The 9,983-nt window shown below is 50.9% G+C and overlaps 3 protein-coding genes across 3 annotated transcripts in view; all 3 read right to left on the bottom strand.

The window, feature by feature from the left end:
- The window catches only part of POLDIP2 (polymerase (DNA-directed), delta interacting protein 2), a 12,247-nt gene extending 11,114 nt beyond the window's left edge, over positions 1 to 1,133 (bottom strand). The window contains exons 1-2 of the mRNA XM_014548213.1: positions 1,078 to 1,133; positions 307 to 333 (exon numbers count right to left, since the gene is read on the bottom strand). Coding sequence (XP_014403699.1) covers positions 307 to 333; positions 1,078 to 1,133 — 83 coding nt within the window. The remainder of the gene's footprint in view (positions 1 to 306; positions 334 to 1,077) is intronic.
- A 4,792-nt stretch (positions 1,134 to 5,925) lies between these two features.
- SEBOX (SEBOX homeobox) lies at positions 5,926 to 9,106 on the bottom strand. The gene is made up of 3 exons (XM_005876903.2): positions 7,548 to 9,106; positions 7,227 to 7,387; positions 5,926 to 7,061 (listed from the first exon to the last, which is right to left on the bottom strand). Exons 1-3 carry the CDS (start codon positions 7,702 to 7,704, stop codon positions 6,681 to 6,683), a joined length of 699 nt encoding a protein of 232 aa, XP_005876965.1. The 5' UTR covers positions 7,705 to 9,106; the 3' UTR covers positions 5,926 to 6,680.
- A 77-nt stretch (positions 9,107 to 9,183) lies between these two features.
- The window catches only part of VTN (vitronectin), a 3,218-nt gene continuing 2,418 nt past the window's right edge, over positions 9,184 to 9,983 (bottom strand). The window contains exons 7-8 of the mRNA XM_005876904.2: positions 9,614 to 9,955; positions 9,184 to 9,381 (exon numbers count right to left, since the gene is read on the bottom strand). Of these exons, the coding sequence (XP_005876966.1) occupies positions 9,269 to 9,381; positions 9,614 to 9,955 (455 nt within the window). The 3' untranslated portion in view covers positions 9,184 to 9,268. The remainder of the gene's footprint in view (positions 9,382 to 9,613; positions 9,956 to 9,983) is intronic.

Genomic DNA, 9,983 nt, shown 5'->3' with positions numbered 1-9,983 from the left:
CCCCCGGCGGGGAGCTGGAGCCCGAGCAGCTTCCACGCAAGCTGCGGGCGGAGCTGGAGGCCGCCGTGGAGAAGAAGCACAAGGGTGGTGACCGCCCCCGGGGTCCCGCACGCCTGGTTCCCTTCCGCCTGGTCCGGGAACTGCACCAGCACCTGAGAGAACGGGGTGAGGCCCACTCTCCAGTCCGGAGTCGCCTCCTTTCCCCCAAAGCCTGTTCCCTCTTGAGGCCTTGATCGCACCTCAAGCATCTTTACCCATCACGCTCCTTCGCCCGCGGAGCGGTCACCGAGCCAAGCCAGGACTCACCTTATAATTAAATCCCAGGGCGACCTACTCCCTCACAACTTCCGTGGGAGTTCCTACTGGATGACAACATGCACTTGTGCGGTTTCTGCTTTCTGCAGAGTCTCCACTTCACTTCCGGGCCCAAGGAGGCCCACCTGACCTTTGAAAAAAGTCCCAAGTCCCGACCCAGTACCATGTCACAGGTTCAGTTTCTTTTAAGCCACAGCAAGCATAGTGAGCTTGTCCTGTTTGCGAGCCTGGATTTCTTTCCATCTCAGAAGTAAAAGTCGTCAAATCGGACTCTTTTTTGTTGTTGTTAATCCTCATCCGAAGATATTTTTCCCATTGATTTGTAGAGAGAGTGGAAGGGAGGGAAAGAGAGAAACATCGATGTGAGGGAGAAACATCAATTGGTTGGTTGCCTTCTCCCAGGCGCCCCGACTGGGACCCACCTACGTGCCCTTGACCAGAAATCCAACCCGAGACCCTCCAGGCTGCAGGCTGGTGCTCTAACCACTGAGCAACACCGGCCAGGCACATCTGACTTTACATAGGATGATAGACAGCTGTGTGGGAAGGTCTGAACTGGGAGTGGCACCTGAGCCCTAGTCCGAGCTCTGCCACTGACTCCCATGGGAGGAGTCGTTTCTCTTCCTTGGACCTCAGTTTCCTTAACTGTAAAGGGAGGAAATAGGACACACTGGCCTGTAAGGTCTTTTGCTAAAATGAACATTGCCTCCCCAGAAGTACAAAGGATAGACTGCTTGACTGTTGGAACTAAAAGGACCTTACAGATCCTCTAGTACAGTGTTCTCTGAGTAGTCCACACCACTGTGCTTTAACTTCATTAGGGCAGTTCTGTGGTGGCCACAGAAATGACTTCACCTACAGGCAAATGTAAATGGCTTACGGGTTAGTGGTGACATCGCCAGGGTACCTGAGAGCTGACAGTTAAACGCAGCTGTGCAGCAGTAGGAGATGATTATGTGGAATTGTCTTATATTCTTCCCAATTGAAAATGGTCTTGGAGATGAATTGGTATAGGAATGGCCATGCTTTATTTTAGTGGAAAGACTAGATCCTTCTCTGATCTTAATCCTTCGACCTCAGCTCTATGGATCATTATGTTTGTGGAAATCTTTTTCTTCCCAGATTCCACACTGTACCTTCATGAGCTCCTAGAAGGCAGTGAAATCTATCTCCCAGAGGTGGTGAAGCCTCCTAGGGTATGTAAGGGGTATATTTGTGACAGTGGATATTGGCTGAGTTGAGCTTATCTGTGATACAGCCAGGTTCATAGGTCAACTTTTGAGTTCGAAATCTTGTCTTTTAAATCCGTGGGAGCTGGGGTGGGGGAACCAGATATTGGTCCTCCACGTTTGACATAAAAGTTTCCAAAGCGGTGGAGGCGGAACTGGTACGTGGGTCTCCTAGTACCCTTAGCAGTGCTTTGCCCCCTGAAACCAATGACTGTGACATGTTTTCTAGCAAGCTGGGAATGTCATTCTTCTCATTTGATTTTCCTGCCTTAGAACCCAGAGCTAGTTGCCCGTCTGGAGAAAATTAAGATACAGCTGGCCAATGACGAATATAAGCGGATCACCCGCAATGTCACCTGTCAGGTAAGGGCCTGCTCTTCAATACATGGACTTGAGTAGCCCCAGAAAGCAGGGCCCTGCACTGGAAGGCACAGAGGAAAGAAAGAACATAGCTTGGGACTTGAGTAGCCCCAGAAAGCAGGGCCCTGCACTGGGAAGAGGCACAGAGGAAAGAAACAACATAGTCTATATACTCTTCAGGGACCAAAGCAGCTCTGTGTTACATAAAAACCAAATATAATTCCCAACTTATTCACTGAGACTCTGGGCTTAGATGGTGACCGATTCTTCAAGGTTGTAGAGATGGGAATGAGCATTGGAGCCTTTCTTCCAACAGGTCATGCTCCTGCCCCAGAACAGTCGAGGGGTAGATGGGTACTGGGAGCCTGTGTCCTTTCTTTGAAATGCTTGATCTGTGGTCCAGAAAAGAATCCAATTGGTCACAGACAAAAGAATCCATGGATAAGAAAGAGTTACAATGCTTCGGGGAATAAAAAGGGCTGAGCCCAGACTAACAAATGGATACTCTCTGGGCTGTCCCTGATCTGCTTCCATTCTGAAATCATTTGTTTTTTCTTTTTCCCAGGATTCAAGGCATGGTGGGATTCTAAGTGACCTGGGCAAGGAAGGTGAGAGACTGGGATATTAGGTGCTGAAGTCTCTCCCTACGAGGGCTCAGTCATGATACTCCTTCCCATCCCAGTACTCTGGGGTTAAGCCTGAGCTATTCAGGTTTGCTGGTTAAGGGAGACCCAGTAGATGGGGGAGGCAGCTGTAGAGATAAGAGGACCTCCTGGAGGATGCTGAGCTAAAAGTTTCTTCCCTGGGTTCCTCCCCAAAGTGAGGTCGGTGAAGGCTGTGGTCATCACCATCTTCAACTTCATTGTCACGGTGGCAGCCGCCTTTGTCTGCACTTACCTTGGAAGCCAGTATATCTTCACAGAAATGGCCTCGGTGAGTAAGCACTGGCAGGGTAGGGTGCTCCAGGTGCGGGTGTTAGTGGGAAAGGGAGGATGTATGTGAAAGTGCCTTGCATAAGTTAGGCAATGAATAAATATTTGTGCAGTAAACAAGAGGAGTGTTTGCTAAGTCAGTCAGAGAAAGATAAATATCACATGATCTCACTCATTTGTGGAATATAATGAACAACATAAACTTGATGAACAAAAACAGATCCAGAGACAGAGAAGCATCGATCAGACCATCAAACCTCAGATGGAAGGTAGGGGAGGGTGGGGTTGAGGGGGAGAGATCAACCAAAGGACTTGTATGCAAGCATATAAGCATAACCAATGGACACAGACACCAGGGGGGTGAGGGCATGAGCGGGATGGGCGTGGGGAGACAATGGGGGGATAAGGACACATGTGTAATACCTTAATCCAGTGGTTCTCAACCTTCTGGCCCTTTAAAAACAGTTCCTCATGTTGTGACCCAACCATAAAATTATTTTCGTTGCTACTGCATAACTGTAATGTTGCTACTGTTATGAATCGTAATGTAAATATCTGATATGCAGGATGGTCTTAGGCGACCCCTGTGAAAGGGTTGTTCGACCGCCAAAGGGGTCGCGACCCACAGGTTGAGAACCGCCGCCTTAATCACTACAGAAGAAAAAAAAAGAGGAGCATTTGAGCTTAATAGTCTTGGGGGTGGTTAACAACCTCTGGAGAATTCAGATCCTCATTTCTTCCTTTTCCCCCAACTTATGGGCTGGGTTGGGGTTCTCTTCATCCTTATTAGAGGTGTTGGAGGCTGCAGGGCTGGTGGCTGGCCTTCATCCCCTGAGTCTGGTCCTTTCCCTCCCCAGCGGATACTGGCTGCAGTGATCGTCGCCTCTGTGGTGGGTCTGGCTGAGCTGTATGTCATGGTGCGGGTGATGGAAGGCGAGTTGGGAGAGATATAACTGGTGCTTCATCATCAAAGTCTGGAGACGGTTTGGAGGGGCTCCAGGCCCCCAGCTGCCAAACACTGACTCTCAGTCAATCCATCAGGTTCTTTGTACTCAGCTCTAGTCAGTCAGGGCCACGCCCCTGCTACCTGCTATTTCTGTGGGCAGCCTCATCCTCTGTCAGTTGCCAGAGGGGACAGTAGGAGGAGACTCCGACAACTGAACAGAACTGGTCTGTCGGTACCTGATCCACATCCTGGATGCTGGCCTGTAACTTAGTTCTGAAGCCTACCAAAAAGCAGAAAGGATTCCCTTTCTCCAGGTTATGGGGAAGAACTGATCGGAGGACATAAAACAAGAAGAGGAGGAAGATGGGTCTGTACAGAATGGCGGAACTGGATGTAAGGCAGCTATCTTTTTGGAATCTTAGTTTCTATCTACATTTTCTTCCTTCTGCTTGCCTTTTTTAGGGTTTCTATATGCTTCTGTCTGTCTCTATCACCCACCAGCCCTTCTTAAACTTCCCATCTTCTCATCACCTTTTGCTCTGTCTCCAAAAATGAAAACAATTCAGGTCGCAAAACAGTGTTTCTGCTTTTAATTGCAAAATCCCTTGTGTTTGTTTGTGTTTGTGGGGAGAGTATGCCTACTGTGAGATTGCCTCAACTAGTAAAGGGAGGGACAGGGATGATTTTCAGATTTAACTATGAATAAACATACACGTGAATATGTATACATATTTTTATATGTGAGCCTAATACAAGGTGTTTTCTGTGGGGTTCTTAAACATGTTTGAGTGAGTGTGAAAAATAATATGTAAATGCTCACAGTTGACTAATTGTTTTACAAGTTGTTTTTGGTCTTTACAATAGTCCTGGAGGTTAGAAAAGGAAATGGTCTTAGGCCCCTTTTCCAGATGACAAAACTGAGCCCCCGAGAGAGATCAAATGATCTACTGTGTTCCTTCCTCTGATAAATGGAGCCAAAGACTCCTAGATGGTCCTGAAGTCTCTGTGTAATATTAAACTTCTGGAACTTAGGTTAGTGGTGCGATGATAGAATCTGTATAAAGCATAATAAATATTTATTGTATTCAGTGTACTTTTATTTCAAATCTGTGAAAACACAAAAGCCCAAAGACTTTTATAGTTCTGAAAATTGTGCAGAGTCTGCTCCTAATGGTAGAGTCCATGTTTCCATTTGTTCACTGCATAAGCTCCAGCGGTCTCCCCCCACCCCATCCCCGGGCACTCCTCTATTCTTAGAAATTATATACTCATTGGCTGAGTAGACATTCCCTCAACAATGTTTGCCAGTTATAACAAGTCTGAGCCTGTCATGGCAGTATTCTACATGAGAGAGGAGGAGGTTTTAGGCCCTTCTGTTCACCATAGATCACATTGAAAAATCCTAGGATTTCTGTTTTTGGTTGGCAGGAATGAAAACAGGAGAAAAATGTAGGTGGCATTTTACAGTGTTTCTAGCAACCTAAACTGTTTTTTGTTTTTTAATATTTGTATTGATTACAGAGAGGAAGGGAGAGTAAGGGGGAGAAGTAGAAACATCAATGATGAGAGAGAATCATTGATTAGCTGCCTTCTGCACACCCCACACTGGGGATTGAACCCAAAACCCCGGGCATGTGCCCTGACTGGGAATCGAACCTCAGCTTCCTGGTTCATAGGTTGGTGCTCAACCACTAAGCCATGCCAGCCGGGCAACCTAAACTGTTTTAAAATTAAGTTTTAAAAGCTTTGTGGAGATTCCTGGCTCTCATTTCCAAAACAGAGAGGAAACAAGTATTCTCATCCCCATTTTCAGGCTCATAGACTGAGAGAGTTGCAAGGTTACTTAGCAATGCCAGGATTGCAGAGCAGCTCCAGAACAGGAGGCAGCCAGATTGTCCTGGAACCGGTAGGGTCAGGGCAGGAGTTGCCAGCAGAGGTTCCCACCTCCCCAGGGTCTGTCAGTGAGAGCCCTAAGCCCTTCAGTTAACTGTCCCTCTTAACTAATCCCAGCAGAAACCTGGGTAATACCTCCCCCACCAGAATCTGTGGAACTTGGCCCATTTAGAGATTAGGTGATGGAGATAAATTTCAAAAGCAAAGGGCCTTCTCGTCCCCATTCGTTTGTATCACACAACAATCCAGATTAAGGTACAGAGTTTGGGTTTTATTTGGAGATTAGTTGGTATTACAGATGACAGTGATAGCAAAACCCAACGCTGCCGTGCACACACCACCCTACCCTGTTCAAATCTGTCAGGTTCTTTCCACAACCCCAGATCAGAGGGCAACCGATCTGATCTTTATGAAAATTAAATCAGTGTAAGCTACAAGCTCCTGTTTCTACTTTATTACTTTAATATCACTTCTTCAGATCCATGGTTCTGATTAATTTGTCCAGGTGGTAGGAGGTCAGGAGAGACCCTCGACTATGAAAGGGTTGGTCCCTTGCAGTCTAGAATTAGGACCAGCACACTCTCCTCCCCTAGCTCACTTAGCAGTGAGGTGCTGGTCTGAAGGTGAGAGGCAGCTTCCTGCCCATTTTCCTTTAGAGGGAGCAGGTGTCTTCTGCTTGGGTGAGAAGAGTTGGGGGCCGGGCCTGGCAGGACAGGGGGAAAACATGGCCCCATACCTCATCCCTCTGAAGGTCTCTCCTGCCAAGACAATGGGCATATGCCTCAGGAGGTGCAGGGTGCTGGGAAGCAGGAGCCAGGTCCCATTTACTCCATAGGTCCCGCATCTAGGCTGGCCTGGAGGACAGTGGAAGGGATGGATCCCTGAACTAAACTTTCTCCCCATAAGAGAATGCCCTTGTGTAAAAGAAGAGGGTGATGTGTTTTAGCTCGAGGGGCAGGTGGGCTACAGGTGCTAGAGGTGGGGGTTTGCAAGTTCTGACCTAGATTAGGAGTGGTCCAGGTTGGTGACAATGGCCGAGGCATAGATGAGTTCAGACAGGCTGCCCAGTGAGGTCTGGGGAGTAGTTTGCTCTGAAGAAAGATGGACCCCTGAAGCCCCAGCTGGCCCCCAAGGAGCTACAGCTTTAGCCCCCACCCAGCCCTGCCCTGGACCCAAGCCAGGAGCCGGACAGGAGGCATGTCGACACCCTGAGGTGCACTGAGCTGTGCTGTTGGAGAGTGGAAGCTGGCCTAGTGTTTGGGGCTCCTGAGACTGCTGGAGGGCATCTGAAAGAGAACGGGGTCTCTGGGGGGGCTCAGGCCTGGAGTTTAGGCCTCCTGGCTTCCTGTTCTTGATTCTCTTGGCCCGCCGGTTCTGGAACCACACCTGGGAAGGGAAGAAGAAGAGGTCTCTTTTGGCTCCAGTATCCCCTCCCCCCAAGCACAGGGAAAGCAGAACTTGGAGGCAGGATACTCAGAAGGAGCTGTGGGTCAAGCCCAGAAGCTGGCTGTGTGAGAGTATCCCCACCCTGAGTGGGGGGCCACAGCTCACCTGTATCTTGGCCTCAGGAAGGCAGGTGACCTGGGCCAGATGCTCACGGGTGCCAATGTCAGGGTAGGGCCATGCTGCAAACACCCGCTCCAACTCCAGCAGCTGTCCTCTGCTGAAGGTGGTCCGCTTTCTCCGGTGGGGACCCAACCCACTGGCATGGCCTGTGGGCCGAGGTGGAGATCAAGCCAGGACTCGCTTCAAGAGCCTCCACCCCAACCTCAAAGCCCCCAAGAGACCCTGAAGCATCTGCTGCCTGCCCAAATTTCCCCCATCATATCCTCCCTACATCCTTCCCTGCCAGCCCTTTTCCCATCAGATCACCTGTTGGCGATGCATCCACAGGGTTGGCCATGGAGCTGGCAGAGAATGAGGAGCCAGAGGGCCATTCCCAGGCTGTGCCCACACCAGACTCCTCTGATTGGGGTTTTATCCTGCTCAGAGGGCTGGCTCCACCTCCAGGAGCATAGAGGTTTATCATCCAGCTTGAGGAGACACGGGTGGCCAGGGGCTGTTGGAGCTTGGCTGGGTATAGGTGGGGCAAAAGTTTGGGGGCCCCTGCTCCTCCAGGGTTCCACAAAGGAAGCTGGTCCCAGCCCCACTCCTTGAACTGCACACTCTGGCAGTCTGTGTCTGAAATCCTGGTACTTCATAAAAATTCTCCCAGGGCTTCTTCCAGGAAGCCAAAGAAATCCCTCTCTGCAGTGTTCCCAGGACTTCAGCCCGGTGCTGGCTGCCTTCAGGGGAGAGTGGGTGCAGTCCTGTCCCACAGCTGAGGACTGGGCTCCATAGGAGTCCTCTGTCAATTGCCAGAGGGGGCAGTAGAGGAGACTCCGACAACTGAACAGAACTGGTCTGTCGGTACCTGATCCTGATCCTGATGCCTGTCTGCCTTCTCCAGTCCAGTCCAGGCACTGCTGGGCTGCGGTTTTCCATCGAGAGTAAATAGAATCCAGGCCTTCCCGGAAGTGGGCCATGCTGCCTGAACTTGCCCAAGTGTACAAATCAGCCGTCATCCTTGTTCCACACATCCGGGATGCTGGCCTGTAACTTAGTTCTGAAGCCTCCAAAACAGAAAGGATTCCCTTTCTCCAGGATATGGGAGAAGTACCTGCTGAGGCTGGGCAGGGTGCAGAGGATGATGGGACAGCAGCAGGGCTGGGAAGCAGCTGTCACCACCAGATCTCCCTCAGGTCTGCTTTAGAGCTTTGTTTTCATCTAACCCTTTCTCTCTGGCCCCTCAAAAGCCCAGGTGGGCTTCCTAGAGTCCAGAACCTGAAACCAGAGGAGGTTCCACAGGTACAACTGAGGGGTTTTAAGGAAGATATTTGTATATACAGTGCACTGGTCCTTGGAAATCTTCTGGGCCACTTACTAAGACATGTAGGAACATTTGAATTTCCTTTGGGTCCCTGCCTTTCCTATCTCTCCTAACCTCAGTGCCCTGCACCCAGACCCCACACAGAGTCCTCACAGATGGGGGGGTCACTAGGGGAGCCAGGTCACTAGGGGTCACTAGGGGGTCACCAATGACCAGTTCCCTAGGGACTCAGGTGTCTGAGATAACCACATTTCAGGCTCAAGATGACCAGAAAACTGAACCAGAAGCCCATCCCCTTCACCCCTTCTCTGTCCTCCAAGACCCTAGGGGTCAACTCCAAGAGGTAAAGCAAGCCCAGGGCTGAGAGGGGGTGCTTGGTGACTCCTATCATCATCAGAGCTCCTGCTTAGCTACTGGTGGGTTGTTGGAGGCTGCTTAGCTCAGGAGGAGGCCTATCACCCACGAGGCCTTCTCCAGCCCACAGCTTTGTGGTTCATTAGGAGGCCCTGAGCCAAACATGGGCTGGACAGAGGAAGGCTCTTCTCTCCAAGCCACCCTAACAGCCCAGCTTCGCCTCCCTTACCCAGGCAGAGCCTTGCCTCCTTCCTGTCTACCCCAGTCAGGACAGTAATCTTAAACTCAGCGCCAAGGGATCTTTATTGAGCTGGGAGGAGGAGGTTAGAGGAGGAAGCAGCGGAGGGCCCAGATATATGGGCTCCGACTCCTACTGGTGATCAGGGGCTGGGCAGCCCAGCCAGTACTGGGCGATGTTCCGTGGGTAGGGAGGGCTTACAGTGTCCACTCGCTGTGTGCGAAGGTTGACTCGGTAGTACTCGTCTGGAAGAGAGGTTGGGGGAGAGTGAGTGAGACCCAGCCTGGCCCTGCCCACGCCTGCCCTAAAACCCGGTCTCCCCTGGAAGGGTAAGTGAACATCACAATGCAGGCCAGGACTCCTGGCCTGGCTTTCCGGAGTCACTGCTCAAGGGCCGAGTTCAGCTAATGGGAACTAGAGAGAGCAAGCAGGGCGGGCCACTGCTGAACCCGCTACAGGGGTGGCAGGGGCTCCTACCTCCTGAGAAGAAGTAGACGCTCTGGATGGGCTCACATTTGGGAGGCACAAGCCAGTCCATGCCGTAATCATAGTTGTAGGTTCCCAGGCCACTCTCCTCACTGGAGAACAAGGACAGCCAGATTGAACGGGATTTCCGGTGGGAGTTGGGGCTGTGGCCACCGGCGCGGCCACGGCGTGATCGGTAGCGTTTACGGTTGCGACGCTTAGACTTAGTGCTCTTGGTCAAGGAGGAGCGGGGAGCTGAGCCTGAGATGTAGATCCGGCCAGTCATGGCTGCATCCACTTTCCTGGGCACACCAGGCCAGTCCTCGCTGATGGACTGGGGCGGTCTGGTACCACCTGTAGCAGGGAAGGGGTTAATGGGGAA

This window comes from Myotis brandtii, unplaced genomic scaffold (genome assembly GCF_000412655.1).
Source record: "Myotis brandtii unplaced genomic scaffold, ASM41265v1 scaffold50, whole genome shotgun sequence".
Taxonomy (NCBI): domain Eukaryota; kingdom Metazoa; phylum Chordata; class Mammalia; order Chiroptera; family Vespertilionidae; genus Myotis; species Myotis brandtii.
Note: the sequence above shows the minus strand (reverse complement) of the source record. Positions and strands in the feature narration are given on the sequence as shown.

What these genes read in the sequence shown, in the direction of transcription:
- SEBOX (XM_005876903.2), bottom strand. Translation starts at nt 7,704, where the DNA reads ATGATAAACCTCTATGCTCCTGGAGGTGGAGCCAGCCCTCTGAGCAGG. An exon ending in TGTGGATGCATCGCCAACAG is followed by an intron (nt 7,388 to 7,547) that starts GTGATCTGATGG and finishes CTCGGCCCACAG; the next exon opens with GCCATGCCAGTGGGTTGGGT. An exon ending in TTCCTGAGGCCAAGATACAG is followed by an intron (nt 7,062 to 7,226) that starts GTGAGCTGTGGC and finishes TTCCCTTCCCAG; the next exon opens with GTGTGGTTCCAGAACCGGCG.